The sequence below is a fragment of the Struthio camelus genome, chromosome 4, assembly GCF_040807025.1.
Source record: "Struthio camelus isolate bStrCam1 chromosome 4, bStrCam1.hap1, whole genome shotgun sequence".
Lineage (NCBI taxonomy): Eukaryota > Metazoa > Chordata > Aves > Struthioniformes > Struthionidae > Struthio > Struthio camelus.
In genome coordinates, this window is record NC_090945.1 from 18,947,844 (window position 1) to 18,965,594 (window position 17,751).

At 40.1% G+C, this 17,751-nt stretch overlaps 1 protein-coding gene across 11 annotated transcripts in view; it reads right to left on the minus strand.

The window, feature by feature from the left end:
- AFG2A (AFG2 AAA ATPase homolog A) overlaps nt 1–17,751 on the minus strand; it is a 208,853-nt gene that overhangs the window by 174,119 nt on the left and 16,983 nt on the right. For all 11 annotated transcript variants that reach the window (XR_011140844.1, XR_011140845.1, XM_068941621.1 and 8 more), the window contains one exon: nt 5,074–5,228. Coding sequence is in view for 9 of the 11 variants with exons in the window: in XM_068941621.1 (XP_068797722.1) it covers nt 5,074–5,228 (155 nt within the window). In the remaining 2 variants the exon portion in view is untranslated. The remainder of the gene's footprint in view (nt 1–5,073; nt 5,229–17,751) is intronic.

A 17,751-nucleotide genomic window follows, 5' to 3' on the forward strand; every position in this document is an offset into this window, starting at 1 on the left:
GCAGATTGTTTTTGCATACCTCAGTAACTTCCTGACTGTGATTAACACAAACCATAGCCCAAATATAAGAAAAAGCTGCACATCTTTACTCGCACATGAACAGAAAGGAAAGGCCTTGCAATATATGCAATGAAGTGTGATATTCTGTCACTGTGGAAATGGCTTAAAAGACTAGCCTGAGGGCTGAGCTTACAGATGCAAAGACAGTGCTCTGCTACGGTATATAAGACACCAAGATTTCATTACAGCCATAATCTTTAGCTCTCCCCAGGTTAACAGAGCTCAGAATATGACGCAGAGCAGTAACACTCCAGAGGCTGTTAAGCAGCAGCAATAAAGAAATAAAGCAGACATGCAGAGGATGCCTCATCCAGAACCTTTTGGCTGCAAAGACACAGATCTGAGTGTTGAATTACAGTAAAGGGAGTGAAGCGGGTAAGCAAAACCCAAAGCACTCGACAAAAAATTCAGAAAGACCCATAGGAGAGGGAGGAATAGAAGCTATAGTGCAACTCTCCAAACAACAGCGGTATTAGCTTCCTGATTTATAATGTGCATCTCCTAAATCCCTGCAGCAAAAAAGCAGCCTTCTAGAAAGGTTACAAAACATAGCAAAGTTCAAGAAAGGTTCTGTGAAAACGGAGTACAAGATACTTCAGGGAGCCTAGGGGACACATATTTTCCATTTGCCTTGGTCACAAGCCACGCACAAGGCAATCAGGGCGCAAGTGGCTGCACAAAGGAATGGAGAAATGTAGAACACCAAAAAGCACACCGTGGCACCTCCACCTACAACAGCTTCACTCCCCCTGCCAACAGCCTTGCTTTCTGTCTGCCCTCTCAAACTCACTTAATCTTGGCTCCTTTCCTCATCAATAATTTGGAATATGCTTGGAACATGAAAAGAGCCCAAGACATGTCAGAGACAGTTTTTTTTCATTATCCACATAATGTAGGTGATTGCCATGGGTCTTACAAGCATAGGACAACATAATACATGCTGCAAATCAGCTAAAGAGTGAGTTAATAAAAAAAATAACTAGCTTGTCATAAAGCACTTTTCAGAAGCAGACTGCGAAGCATTCTATATCCTATTCTATATCTATATTATCAAATATCCTGAGACACGATGAAATAAAGTGACTTGTACAAGGCCACCCAACCAACTCACTTCTCTCATAGCTTCTTCTCGTGCTTTAGCTACTACCAAGTATATGCACAACAGAGTAACTTTTTCCAGGTTTTAAATTATAAGGGACAACAGAACGCAACACAGCAATTGAGCTCACTAGCCTCCTAAACTGACAGGCAGCTAGCTCTAAAATCTAAGATCTAAAAAGTGAAGACAAACACTAAGTTTCTTTACAGCCTACTCAAAATTCTGCAGATTTCAGAGAGCAATCTCTGTATTGACTAAACAATCTAGACTTCATGATACAACAGAAAATTATTTTCCTTCACTGACAGGAGGCAACGCCAGCCTCAAAAAATTGTAAATGACAAAGGTGTCAAGATAATAAGGGAAGGAGCACTGCAAAAAAATTCCTCTACTTGTAGCTTTATTTGTAAGTTACTTTGTTTGCATTCAGTTTATACACGGCAACTTCAAAACAGTGAAGTACGAAAAAAACCCACCGTCTGAAAAACACGAAGTTAAAAATCACATAAGTCTCGGCTTAATTCAGCCTATACATTTATGATCAACTGCATAGCCCAGAAGTTGCATCCACATTAAGTGGGCTGCCAATTGAATAATGTATCTGCAATAAACAGCAAAAAGATGGTATTATTAATGTAGTCCAGCCTTTTGTCTTCTATTTGGAAAAATTCCCTTAGCTGATCATTCATTTCATGCTTAAAGTTATTTTTAGTACAGGTTTTTCAGATGACAAACAGCGTTATAGTGGCAATTACCCGTCCAGTTGGATAGCTTCTGGGGCAGAGGGAGCAGGCAGGGAAAAGTCTATGCTTACAGACAGACAGTATCTGCAGATTAACCAATACAAGACAATTATACAAACTAATGGGCATGCAGACACATTAGCTAGGAAAAAAAAAAAAAAAATCAAGAACTAAGTTTGAGAAATCCAGCTTTCCTCAGGCAACCTGTCTGGTTAGTGCTCTTTTTCTTTTTTTCCTCAGCCATCACTTTTGTATTTTAATAAAAATGCAACAAATACTGTAAGTAAGGCAGTTTTGTTGGTGTAAATTATTGCAGAGCACATAAGTAACATATCACAGTACACCATGGCCAACAGCCAACTAATAAAGCGTTGAATGGAAAAGTGGCTCAAGTCCATGAACCATAAGCACTACTGAAAGACGGGAAAAGCAGTAAAGAGAAATAACTTATTACAGAAATTGCAACTAATATTAGTACCAGTTCTGTGACAAGCAAGTAATTTTAAAGGTTTCCCAGCAGGTGTTGCAGAAGTAGGTATTCATGTGTAACATTATCAAAGTGTTCTAGGAGACAGTATCACTGACACAAGATGACAGGGCAAATTACTTGCACAGCGATTGCATTCATTTGGCTTCTTAGACACCAGGTTTCTAGTCAAACCAAGTACTTCACCATCCAATTAACTGCAAACGCTAGCGCAATCAATCGAGCACGCAGCTTTAACCACAGCAATTAAACATGCAACTTTAACCAGAGAAGCAAAACTCAATCTGTAAAATTAGACTAAGACATAGCTAAAAAACAGTATTAGAAGCACGCAACATAAAACGTTGCATACCCTTATTTAATAAAGTATCCAAGGAATAAGAAACTGCATTACATTTTCTGCTACAACCCACGTTCCAAACAATGAATCAACTGTGTAAATTCTCTGGATAACAGTACATTAAATGCTAAGGACTGGCACTCAGACAATAACAAATGTGAAAATAAGATATACTTATTTGCTAATAAAGACCAAACTATTCTAATCGAGGTTTAATAACAACAATCATAAATGGATTTTTTTTTTTAGTCCTTTTTGCCTGTGCATGTCTATAGACCACATAATAGCCAATTTTTTTTTTTAAATGGCCAAACCACGCTAAAGTATATGAACAAGTTTCAGATGTTTACAAGCATTCCCGTATCACATCCCAAGCCTCCAGCATGCAGCCTTAAGCAGGGGGCTGCGGTCTGGATCTCTTTTGCTTGCCTTCTCAGCATTGCCACCCCAGCTACCCAGCTGCAGCCTCAGCAATACCAAGCTCCTACCAAGATCCCATGGACTTGAGCTGACTTAAGGCACCTTCTCACCTCAAATATAAATGGCAATGGAGTAATTAGCTTTAGTGGGTTACAACACTGGAGTCCTTACACTGCTTTGACTTTCACAGACAGCTGTGCCAAGTGTTAGTAGATATTCAGGCTGCTTCTGAACGTGCAGAGGTGCCTTAGTTTCTGGAGTCAGGCAGTTCTGTAGCCAAGAATAATGGTTAAATTGAGCTTCAGCACCCCCTTGGCGGTATGGGAGGGCAAGCTTTTAGAATAAATCGGTTGGATCCCATGCTTAGAGTCCACTTTAAACTCACCACAGGCAACAAGCAGTTGGCCTGAAATTCGTTCGATATCTTCACGGGATATGCATTATTTTGTAAAAATGCAGGTCCTGCTGGCATAAAAGGAAACTGCACTATGCCCTTGTTACCTTCCCTTTAATAAAGGAATGAATTTAAGTAGTATTCCAGTGATGTAGCTGATGTTTAAAAAATAAAAACAAGCGACACATGAGGACGCTACTGGCAGGAAGGTTTAGTGGACCACACTAGCCTGAATAGCAGGTAGGCCTGGATTCAAGGATTCAATTCCCTATCACAGATTTCCTGCAGGATCTTGAGCAAGTCAATTATACATATCTATACTACACTATTTAGCAGCACTCCATCTAACTCCAAACAGCCTGGTGCATCCAGTATGTCTAAAAGGCACAGCACAGTGATAATGGCAGGAGTCCAAGAACCAGTAGCACAATAAGCAACAAGAGTATTAGTAATTCTGATTCTCAGCACAACTAATTAGCCTTGGTGGATACTGATGCCACTACACCATTTCCAGGAAAAGCTGTCTGGGAGCCAATCCAGGTATTTCCACTCAGCACTTCACTGCACAGTGTAAACTTTTAACAAGCCAAGTGTGATATCTGAGATGACTGTATGCAGCATCCTGTTCACAGGCTTTATTTCTCATTGCTATAGTTTGGGAATAAGGGTTTATCATTGTGCAAGCTAATTCCCAGATGACTTGTCTTCATGCAATGAGATGCAAATGCTTTCTTCTAGGGGTTAGAGAGGTTGGGGAGTTGGCACATCTGCTTGCAGAGTGAAGATTAACTAAGATTAAATACATTTTCTTTTGCCAACTTTTCTTAAACCAGATCAGTTCCCCAGTCCTTTTTATGTTGTTGTGTCTGCATGAACTACTGTAATACATAACTGAGAGGGTGGTAAGCAGGGTAAAGACTGACTGAGGCTGGCACTGCCAAAGGAATTGCTCATCTAAGGACAGTCACTGACGTGATCACTGCTCAGCAGTGATAGCCTGCCTACAGTATCTAATTCTGCTCTCAGAACTGTAATGTAATCTTACTGAAGACATTCAGGTCACAGCAGTATGAACTGCATGCTTTACATAAAATCATACCAGTCAGTCTCTTCACAACTTTGTTGCAATAGACTTTCATTAAAAATGCTAACATTTGGTTTCTACTTGAATACATGTCTGCTTTACCAAAGGCTCCTTCTTAAACAGCTACTCAGGTTCTGCCTTGAGCAACCATCTTAAGCTTTTTATTTCTATTAACCCTCTCAACACCTACAACTACAGACTAGGAGATATGCTTCTGCACTACCAACTCTTTTTAAAGCATTAAGAACTTAAGTTTTTGTAACTGGGTCTTCAGAATTATAAACAAAGTAGTATGTAAGCAAAAAAGATGATGCATAATGTTTCTTGGCAGCTTGAGTCTTCCGCTTTACAAAGGGAAACTTTTTTGGTAGGGTGCTTCAATGACCAACTGCAACTCTTACTGTGGCTCTAACAGTGTTGCTAGTGTACTGCAGAAAACAACTTACTTTTGGCACATCAACTGCCACCTCCCTCATGGCGCTGGGCCTGACATCATTCATCCCCTGCAGGAAGTCATTGAAAGCAATCATCACCGACCCAGCCACCTCGCTGTCTAGTAGATTAGCTCTTTTTCCCAGTGCTCTCCGCAGCGCATGCAAACCTATTAAAACAAAAAACATAAAAACATGTAGACTTCATCCTGTTTCCCAAAAACACCCAGTGTACAAAATATAAGCACATTGCCGTGCTGGAAAGGAAATTACATTCAAAAGAGTCTTTCAATGTCAGGCCCTAATTACGTCAAAGAACATACAAGATATTTCTGAGGAGAGAGCAAGAAAAAGGGAATTTTATGACCCCAGACAGAATATAAACTGAATCAGCTCCAAAATACAGCAAGAAACCTCCTTAGCCCTGTAGTCTCTGAAATGAGGCAAATAGGAGAAATACAGCATACATCTATAAAGTGATCTAAACGTACTTTTAAATCATAAGAAGGGAAGAGGGATAAAAAAAATATTTGAAGCAGGCGTTATATCAATTCATGTAAGACATTTGCAAGCTTGTCCTTTCCGCTATCATCAGGACTGTGTTTTCAAATTTGCTCTTACAATGATGCAACCGATGAGATTCCTGTTACTTTCACTGGGGCACTACTTTGCTCTCCAGTGAGATGCCAGATACTAATATTTTTCTTGATATGCAACAAACATTCCCTGTTTTTTATATCCTTTTGCAACACTGTGAACAGCTCTTCTTCCCTTTCAGTGATCACACTTTTAAAATGTACACAAGCAGACTTTCTGCTTTCTCTTTTGTTGGGCAAAATCACTCATGTACAATATCTATAAATTTTAATACTAATTCCTAGCTTCCCTCTATAAGTCAATCCTTCAAAAGCTTCAGAAGTCCTACCCACTCACATTTTAATATATCAGTACTGTTCTGGCAGGACTAAACTGCCATCTGTAAGTTCCCATGCCTTCCACAAAAAAAGGAACTGCAGTCCCAATCATCTAAGATGCCCAGAAGCATCATGGTTTTCCCACTATATCATTATGCCTTTTAAGGTCTAACATAACCTGGAGTTCTATTTCTCGCACTTCCAACCTTGTTCTATGAACTGAAACTTAAATATGTGATTTTGGATATTAATACATGATGAGTATAATCCTATACTCTATACATATCCTATACATACGCATGTTCGGATACCACACACGTTTGTAGATATGTAATATAACCTGTCATGTTTTAGAAAAAATAAGCCAGTTACTATGATGCCAGTTCGTCATGCATGAACATTAAAAGACAAATATTTATTAAATGCTTTCTATACTTAACCAAACAGAACATCAATTAGCGCTACACGAAAGCGCAATGAAAACAGACATGGTGTTAACTTCCAGTGATTTACTGTCTTTTTTTTCTATAGAGGCACTTGTAGATGCAGACATACAAAGCTTCTGACAATGACAGGAATTGGGCAGTTCCTACAATACATACAACGTGTGACGAGATACAATATCTCCCCAGCGAACCAGTACAGCTGGTGTCTCTCCACAAACTGCCAATTACGACAGGGTCCGAGCACCTGCATTCAATACTCAGGCTCTTAATACAATAATGAAAAAAAGGTTTGTAATTCAGGTTTCCCCCTGTGCGGAACATCCAGAACTAATAAGATATATAAATAAAAACATTCCATGAAGCCAAGGAGAAAAATGAAAATCTATTCACTAGAGGACAAATATAATATATAACTGACTCATTTTAACATCCCAGACAATTTTCATCATTCTTCCTCCCCCCCTTCCTCTTTTTCCCTTCCTCCAAAATAGTTCATTTTACACAAAATAAAAAGCTTAAGCAAGAAGACACTGATCCATCCCCACATATTTAACATTTACATCCAAGCAAATAACAAACTGGGCATGTTTTTTCTAGCATCATAGCAGTAAACACTTCGGGGGGGGGGGGGGACTGGAGGTTAAGTCCCACATTTTCTTTTTGGTGAAGTCAATTCATATGGCACTCTCATTTTTAAAAAATGAAAGAATAAATAACACTGCTTTAAGCTGAGTCACAGTGAAAGCGAGTAGCTGAGAGAAATCTCTGTTCCTCATTTATATACGTATTTCTCCCGTCAGGTACTAGTTTAGCACAAAGCCTATTTGATGTATTCTAATTGCATCATGGCTATCTTTTTTTTTTTTTTTCCTCCATTACATGAGGCATTCTTAAAAGGAACAAGTTTAATTTAAAAAATTGAGAGAGAGAACACCACATAAAAATGCCCAAAGGGAACACCATTCTTAAAGATTGTTACTGCTAGTGCTACCAGGAGTATATGAGTGAAATCTCAGTCACCGGTAGTGGGTTGGAAACGCAGCAGCCTTGATCCAGAACAGGAATAAAGAGGTCACAACTTTCCAAACAAAGCCTGAATTCATTTCAGCATGTGCACGCACACACCATTGCACAGGTCAGCATTTAATTGAAACAATGTTTTACATTAAAGCAATAATAAAAAACAGATTGAAAAAGAAAGCATGATTCTTCCTGTTTCCTCCTGTTATCATAATCATTCTTTCCTGCACTTGAAATTGACCTCTAACAAAAAAAAAAAAATCACATCCTTGCCTTGAGACACTGAAAGATACACTTAATACAAAAAAATGCAATGTAGGGTACAAAACACGCTGCTAGAGGCAACGCAGAGGCAAGGGAGGTAAAGTATTAGAGCAGACGTTAAGTTTATCGCTACATAAGTTATAATGGAGATAAGCTGAAGATTCAGACGTAGTACCTCAGAAAACATTAAGCATCTCAGCTTAGCAGCTGAATATCTTTAGCATGGGAATGTTTTGTTTTGAATATATGTCCTTATTGTAAACTAACTCTGAGCACAGCATTTGTTTGAGCTTTGCTTGCTCCTTTTCAGATGCTACAAACTTCCAAAGGAGTAACGGGCCCAGCAGCGGGTATGTTTTCTTGTGTTAGTACGTTTCACTCTGTTTTATTCCAGTGAGAGTCCTGTGGGAGAGGAGGAATATAGATGTGGTTAGCTTGCCATATGGTCAGTGGAGCTACTTGTATAGGTATGGACTGTCTATTTTGAGCAAAGGGGTACATGACTGGTCCCTAGGACTATCCTGTGTAGAGCACAAATTTCACTAAGAAGGCAGCGCTTGCAACAGTGAACAACTGGTTCTCAGTGGAGTATAAATGGAAAATCCCACTAAAAAACAAAATGAAAAGAAAAAACATATGTTACGCATGATTACAAACAATGGAAAACAAACAATTTGTTCCAGTCCAACAACTGTGTGCTCTACCTCACTAACTCATCCTGTCTGTCTAGAACAGAGGAAGCTAAGTGGACAGAGGAAGCCAAACAGCAAAACACTTTGTCCTGGTACAGATGATCCTTCTCTCATACCATGCTAGGCATGAGGTAGGTAGCATTGTTTCCCCCATAAGATTTTCTTGCTCATAGCTTGGCTAAGTGCTGGCACGTTAGGTCATAATCACAACTGTCTGAGCCTAAAAATAGACTCTACTACATTGCTACATTTGTCTGAGTCTGTCTATAATTATACACTACTGTAAATAATAGAAAGCATCCACTCAAACCAGTGAACATATAAACTTTAGGCTTCATAAACAGAATATACTCAACACATAAGGAAACGAACTGATCAAAACAAAACAGTTAATCGTGCTTATTTCATTGTCCATCAGCCACTCCTTCTGCAAGTCCACCTTGTCTGGACTTACTCTACCAGAATCTATAAATCCATAAATGGCTTCCAAAAAATTGTCAACCCCTTTTCTTTTGCAGCTAGGCGTGAATGCACAGTAATACAGATGAAGTCTGTTTATCTGGAAGATGGAAGCCTCACCATCACCTAGTAAGGACCACTATTCTATAGAAAGATTGTCCCACAGACACATCTCCACCGGTTCAGACAATCTTTCATCCCAGGCAGATCCAACAAACCAACTCTACTACCCATCACGATGGGAGAGCACCAAGGCAGTAAAAAGAACAACCACCATTAGCACTGAGGAAGATCAGGGATGTGTTTAGGCAAAGGTTCTTTACTCCCCAGGTAAAAGAAGGGAACAGGATGCTGGGGAAGCACAAGATATCTGTAGACCACTAGCAAGTTTTCTTCAGATCTGGGGGCAGAAACCATAGCTGCCATTTTTCTCCATAGCTGAAAAAAATTCAGATGCGTTCTTCCATTTGCATCCTAGGAAGCTGCTGTAATTTGGCAACTTCTTCAACATGAGTATAGGAACAGGCACACCAACAAATTTACCAACGAGTGAAAAAATATCCTTGGATAAGACTGCTATAAGTATATTTTTAAAACATATTTCTTTCTAGTTTAATCTCTATATAACATGCCTGCCCATTGAGAAAAATGTATCAAAAAGCATAAATCTTTACTTCTGCTTTTAAAAGCATATTCTACAATCTGTCTTTTAGCTGCCAGAGCTATATAGGAAAATCCCTGAAGAACTTTTCTATACTCTTTGCACAGGAAAGGTAATGCCCTTAAATCCCTTGTAACCATAACATTGCAAATTCACTCAGCTAACCTGAGCGCTAATCTACTATAGGGATTATGCGCGCGATTTATAGTCCTTCGTGAAGAGCTCTGGCATTTGCTGGAACATGTCTATGGAACTGACTAAAAGTTGCTGAGAGGTACAGCAGGGGAGGGAAAGGAAGTAAGGAGGAACTACGTTTTCAAAATGTATTTCATACAGGAAACAGTTTATTCACAGATCAGACTACAGACACATCATTTATCCTAAGACAGTGACAACGAAGGGAAATAAAGAACATCAGACTGCCCGTATTTCTAGTCCGCTCGCATATGTAAAGGCACCTAAACTAAGGTTGGTCATACACATATAAGAAGAAAAACAAGGATTGCCAGGCTACCAGTAATAGCAAGGGCAAAAAACAATTCAGCCACAGCTAATGGCTAAATACAAGCTTAATTGTAACACTGTCCAGTCAGAATATAAGCTACAAGTTCATGTCAGGAAACGTATGAGAACTTTGCCAAAAAATGCAGAAATTCTGTGTCCCAATAGTATTCATTCTACATACATGTACCTACTGTTAACTGATTTTACTCCTGCAGAACTAACACGGACATACAAATAAAATAAAAAAATTAGGTTACGCTTTACTACAGAATCTTTTATCACCTTTATCAAGTGAAGAAACAAGACTGCTTTCAGATTCTAATTTTGCCATTATATATTCCCAGAATACATATTTATCTGGAGTCTGAGAGAGTCAGAAAACGTAAGACTTTTCTCCTGCAATACCATTTTTACATGAATAACTTATCAAAAGTATAGCTGTGCTTTAAACTCAGGACGTTTCCTCTTCTGAGTAGAATAGCATCAGTCATGGAAAACATTGCTCTTTTCTGAGATACTGAAACAAGAACTTGCAGCTGTGCAACCTGAAAATGAGCATCTAGTCTAAACTGATCAGCAGGGCTCCTTCTATAGCCAGTGCAGCAAGATGGAGCGAGATGAATCACTCTGTAAAGGAGCCTCTCTCTCCCCATGTACCACAAGGGGAACCCAGAGGATTAGCCTTGAGGAAATGTCTAATTTTCAGGTAAGTGAAGTTAGAATTAATCTCACTCCATGAATAAAATCTGGTATCTTCAAGGTCAATGGAAAAACTCCCACTCATTTTTGTATGCCCAGGATTACACCTCAAATCTAGGGGGGCGGGAGGGGGGAGAAGCTATTACTGTTGCTGTTTGAGTTACATTTGAAACCAGACTCAGTGCAAGAACTGAAAGGAAAAAAATGCATCCTAATTACTTCACAGAAATTTGTATTTGAGTGCTGGATGTTCCCATATTATAGTCACTTAAAGAATATAAAAGCAAACCAACTGCGTAGACAAAATTGAACAGAACTAAGCAGTGAAGTGCTAGCCAAAATTCAAAAGACACTTGAATCTAGAAACACAGGTGAGTGTGTCAAATGAAATGCCTCCTGAAAAAGACAAAATACCATGAATTTTAGACATAGCATGAAAAAGTAAAACTGAGAATAACATGAAGCATGATTACCTGTCCAAAAAAACAAAAAAAAATTACTAAAGGCTTCTAGAAATGTCACATGTATTTAAAACAAGCTATTTCTCAAAAACTATGTTTACTTCTTAGAGGAAAAAAAATAGTTTTACTCCAAATACTTAATTTGAATTCACAGCTGGAGCCTGCTCAGGAATCAGGAAATAGAATAACATTCTTCTTCATGAGGAACCAAGTCTGAATCACCTGTAATAACTGGATGCCAGGTGACTGGAGGGCTAGAGTGAATGTGAATTCTGTCACTTGGACGACAACACCACTCATGCTGGTCAGGATGATTTAAAAGATAGTAGACTACAGAGGGTCTTCAAAACTTAGTATAGTCTTGGTGAAACCTTTTTTGTCCATTCAAAGCTGCTATGTATGAACAGCTGAGGATTTATTCTATTTCTACAGAAGTAACTTCATCTGGCACAGCTCTTGTTCAGCTCTGCATGCAGAGAATCTGAAGTCCTAGAGCGAAGCAAAATCTGATAAGCAAAACAGTCACTAACACACCACTCCTGTCAACGCAACTTACAGCTGAAATCAGCTTGATTCCCAGATTTGGAAAATAAATAGAGAAAAACGTAGAGCTGTCTTTGCTCCTGCCAACGACCCAGCCTAAGACGGTATTTTCCCTAAACGTATTCTGTTCTTTAGGAAAATGACATATTGCTAAATGTTCAGGATCTGCAAGCTCAGGAGTGATGTCTGACTGCCATATCACAGCCCGCCACTCTGCACAGGTAGGGCTACACCAGTGCTAGCTACTCTGGTCCACTGTGCCCCTTGCCCCTCAAACCAGCTGCCTTGTTTTGGGACTGTTCTCTACCCCATTCAAAAACAGAAGTCTCTAGATGCATTGCCATGTACAGATAACAGCGTTTCTTCTATATCACCCAAACAGCAGAAGCACGAACACAATGCCTACGTACTGCAAAGGTTTTCTGTTTCCTGCTTGCCTTAGGCCTGAATTTAGAGGCGGAGGAGGAGACTCCCTGAAGTGAGATGCTGCACGCAGTAGGAGTGGCAAAGCAGGGCACATAGCAAAGCACATCAGCTGCTGTCCCCTCCAGCCAGCCCAGACTGCTTGGGAAGCACAACGCATTGACTAACTATTGCATTAATGCCTCAAAACTGGAAGGACATAATGGAAAACAGCCACAGGAGAAAACACCCAGAAAACAACTTTCCAACGTTCTAAGCCACGGGTTTACTACCTCTCATTTATACCTATGGCAATCAGGTTCAAAATTCACTGAAGCTAGAAGCTAACATGACATCATCCATTCCCTGCAGGAAGTCATTGAAAGCAATCACAGAATCACAGAATCGTTTAGGTTGGAAGGGACCTCTGGAGATCATCTAGTCCAACCTCCCTGCTCAAGCAGGGTCACCTAGAGCATATTGCCCAGGATCACATCCAGACGGCTTTTGAATATCTCCAGCGAAGGAGACTCCACCACCTCTCTGGGCAACCTGTTCCAATGCTCTGTCACCCTCACAGTGAAGAAGTTTTTTCTCAGGTTCAGATGGAACTTCCTGTGGTTCAGTTTCTGCCTGTTGCCTCTTGTCCTGTCGCTGGGCACCACGGAGAAGACGCTGGCCTCATCCTCTTGACACTCCCCCTTCAGATACTTGTACACGTTGATGAGATCCCCTCTCAATCTTCTCTTCTCCAGGCTGAACAGGCCCAGCTCTTGCAGTCTTTCTTCATAGGAGAGATGCTCCAGCCCTCTAATCATCTTGGTAGCCCTCCGCTGGACTCTCTCCAGGAGTGCCATGTCTCTCTTGTACTGGGGAGCCCAGCACTGGACACAGTACTCCAGGTGAGGCCTCACCAGGGCTGAATAGAGGGGCAGGATCACCTCCCTCCACCTGCTGGCAACACTCTGCCTAATGCACCCTAGGATCCCATTGGCCTTCTTGGCCACAAGGGCACGTTGCTGGCTCATGTTTAACTTGTTGTCCACCAGCACTCCCAGGTCCTTCTCGGCAGAGCTACTTTCCAACAGGTCAGTCCCCAGCCTGTACTGGTGCATGGGATTATTCCTGCCTAGGTGCAGGACCTTGCACTTGCCTTTGTTGAACTTCATGAGGTTCCTCTCCGCCCACCTCTCCAGCCTGTCCAGGTCCCTCTGAATGGCAGCACAGTCTTCTGGTGTGTTAGCCTCTCCCCCCAGTTTAGTATCATCAGCAAACTTGCTGAGGGTGCACTCTGTCCCTTCCTCCAGGTCATTGATGAATATATTGAACAAGACTGGACCCAGCATTGACCCCTGGGGGACACCACTAGCCACAGGCCTCCAACTTGACTCTGCGCCATTCACCACAACCCTCTGAGCTCGGCCATCCAGCCAGTTCTCAAGCCACCTCACCGTCCACTCATCTAGCCCACACTTCCTGAGCTTACCTAGGAGGATGTGATGGGAGACAGTGTCAAAAGCCTTGCTCAAGTCCAGGGAGACAACATCCACTGCTCTGCCCTCCTCTACCCAGCCAGTCATTCCGTCATAGAAGGCTATCAGATTGGTCAAGCATGATTTCCCTTTGGTGAATCCATGCTGACTACTCCTGATCACCTTCTTGTCCTCCAGATGCTTAGTGATGACCTCCAGGATGAGCTGTTCCATCACCTTTCCAGGAATCATCGCTGACCCAGCCACCTCGTTGTCTAGATTAGCTCTTTTCCCCAGTGCTCTCCGCAGTGTGAAGCCCAGTCACCAGGGGACGAGCATGAGCTGATGGTCCTGCTGACAGTTCTGGGCCTGCCTAGGATGAAGCAGCAGTTCTCTCTTGACCCATACTTCCTTAACTCTGCCAATGCCTACTATATGAAATTAGATGGACCGTAAAAATTACCCTGCATGCATACTTCCCTGTATGTTAAATGATGTAAATGATGTTTGCCTACTCCAAAGGAGTCTGCTATGCTTAATTTAAAATATTAGCTATAGTTACCGAACAGCTCTTATGAACACATTCTTTATTTCCTGTTTAAATGAGTATCAGCAGACAGAACGGGACATGCTTCAGAGATTATTCAGTACTCAACCCACAATTGCGTATGACGTTAGCAATCTCATCACACCGGTTTCAGAGAAAAAACACACTTAGGAAAAAGAAAGCCAGTTTCAGATAAACACACACTTAAAATTAAACTATGATGAAAAACAAAAGTTCACATACCCTGATTGCAGTCAAGTGCAACGTTCCCCATGCAAAAACAAATATCCAGCATCATTAGCAAAAAAAAAAAAAAAAAAGTCTAAGATTTCAATATAAGAAAAAAATAACTACCGACAAATATAACAAGTACCAGTGCCTCTTCAGCAAGGCACAGAAAATACAGATTTCTTATCTTTGGGTACAGTCACACTAAGGAAACATCTGCGCACTAGGCATATGCAAAGACACAGGAAAGCAAAAAGATGCCCTACTCAGAAATTTCACAATCTCATCAGAACAGCATTGAACCAAAGTAAAGGAATGAGAATTTGACCCTACGCAGCTAAAATAATACGCTTCTTTGTGGAATCTTGAGAAAACATTTAAAATGGTTTCAACTAGTGAGATAGTAATTCTAAAACCAATTCCAGCTTTCTCTTTGCCCTACAACATGTTAAGAGGTGGGGAAAAAAAACTAAGAAAGAATGCAAGTGGTTGCACAGACAAGAATAAGGTCAACACATTCCATCCAGTCTTAGGTTTGTTCCCTCGAGTCACACAGCAGTATCCAGATGTAACCACTTCTACATAAAAGCCATCGTTCCAAATCAGTGCTTTAAGAAACAATCCAAAAACATACGTTACAGTCTGAATCCAAAAAAGCCACATTGCTCTGTATATGTGCGTGCAAACAAGGGCACATTTGTTCATAACCTGTTAAGATGGCAAAATAGGTCAACTGCTTCAGTTTAAAAACAACTTCTGCACCAAAGACCCAACTTTAGAAATACAGAACACAGCAGTAACTTAAAACTAGCAAACCCTGAAGACGAGAACTGGATTTTCTTGGTATTGTTACACAGCAAATGAATGTGTATGGAACACTGTGTAAGAAAAGGTTGCAAGAACTGCTTTTAAATAGAGTATCACCGACAATTTACCCTAAAGAGACCTACGCATAAGAGTCAGAAATATGCAAGCAGACACAACTTAGAAAAATTCTGGAACTCAAACATTCCAACAGAAATATTAATTTGCAGTTTTACTTCCATATCATGTCTGGAGCTATCAGTGTGTCTCAGTTTCGTAAGGATACATTTTTTGATATTGACCATCTGATTCTACATATTATTAATATTCCCCACAAAACGTGTTTTCTACATGACCTTTTTACAAAAGGCCCATGGTAATCAGTATTCAGTTATAGAATGCAGTAGTAGGTCATTTGCAACAGCATTATTTCAATCTTTTTTCATGCTACAGAATACATATATAAAGTAGACATGATATTTTCAACCACTTCCCATAAGGAGCATGTCAGGCAAGGCTTTCCCTTTAATATCCATCATTCCAATCAGCTAGTTTGAAAACAAGCTAAAAAAAAATACCCTGCTAAACAAGCAATCCCATTGCCTTGGCCATCAACTAACTTTATCAAATTCACTGACATTCAACTGGGTCTCAATGCACATTCCTACATTTAAGAATATACTCCAGGGAAAATATTTACATTTACAGTACATCCCCAAGCAGAACTCTGGTTCAAACTTTGTTCTGAAATTCATGGCTTAAAGAAAAGATATTCTTGATGCCCGAATACTAGACTGCTTCATCAAGACCATCAACAAGCTGAAATGAAGAGCTCAGATCTGAGACACTAGGCTGAGAAGCTGCGTGTTGAACGCAATGCCTGTGTAACTGAGAGATCAGTAAGAAGCTGGTCCTCTGGATGCACAGTGACTTATCGTTAACTGCAACATGCAGTGCTATCAACTAAACAGCATAAATACTCTGCATCCCAACTGTATGACTTATCCAAGTGTAAGGGCAATAAAAGGGCCAAATGAACATCATAGACAACAATATTTCCAAACAAGAGGACTCTCAAAATTATGAAGATAATTCAAAAGGACATATCGTATGTCAGTGCAAGGAGCATAGCTTCACTGATTCAACAGAGTAATGCTGACATACACTAGTCAAAGATTTAGCTCAATTTCTTGTTTCCATAACATTTTAGATAACAGCCAGCTCAATTCAGTGAATCAATATAATCCTCAAGACTAAGCAAGGAGGTACTGCTATCTGTACTATGATCAGGGAATTTATAAAACTTCAATGCAAAACAAAAGGATTAGTGCTTCTTTCACAGAAGTCTCAAAGTTGCAGTGGTTGCAATGCAGCATCCTCACTGGAACCAATTAGATGTTATTGCAAGAGAGAGCATTATTTAAACAAAGACATTTGTTCTTCCTTTCCTCATGATGCTATCTTATCACAGTCCAAGTGTTTTATATCAGCGCACTGAAATTATGTGCGATGAACAAGGATGTTCAAGATAAATTCTAAGAGTTACAAAGCAAATACTTCCTTTCTCTGTAAACAATATGACTGAGCCCACTTCTTGAAGAAAGCAAGCTATATTTATACTCACCCTCTTGAAATGCTACAGGCAGCCATAGAAGGATAAGTTTATAATAAATTGCTATATTTGGAAACCTTTGTTGCTAAGCATCTTCTAACATTCAGTATAGTTTATACCATTCATGTCCCTGCTACATAATTAACATTTCATATGTTTTTCCAAAAAAGTGCAGTGCTTATCTTTGTTGTTAAATTAAAATCATTATATTTTCTTAGGGAATTAATAAAAGACTGTGCGGCCAATTAATTAGCGCAGAAGCAACAAGATCCCAGGAGAACGCAAATACTGACATTATATGAAAGGATATGGCACAGTCTATCTTCTAAACAGCATGTCTGCTTGAGACAAAGCAATTCAGAATTTAGCTGCTCATGCTAAAAGGTAGTCTGCTCAACTATTCAGGACATGGTAATCCTCTTCCAGTCTTAATACGATTTTCTTAGCTGCACACATAAATAAGGTCTTTTCTTGTCAAGAATTCTGTGCCTATGAATCCCTGAGGTGACACTCAAGTCCTCAAGAGCCTACCACAAGCTGCTCATTGCAAGCTGATATTCACAGGACATCGTCCAGTGTCCATCAAAGCGTCTGTAAGTTTTCCATATTATGCCGTTAACCTGTATGAAACATTATAAGAGGATGCAACATGTAGAAACTATGGAAATTACAAGCACGTTGCTGAGCAGCAGAGAAACACAGCAAATCAGCAAATCTCAATTTGTCCAGCACAATCATTACAGATAACGTAACTGTCATCAGAGATTAGGTATATTAATTCCGAAAAGCAGTGCACCTATGCCAGTGAGACTTGCCATGTTAGAAATACCAGTTTTCCTTAGCAGTCTCCTAGTTATTTCTAAAAGAGACAAACAGTATACGCCTGACACGTAAAATAGGGGTACAAGTACTTCACCCAACAATTAAGGCTGAGCAACAGACACAGAGCTGTTGCCAGTCATCCT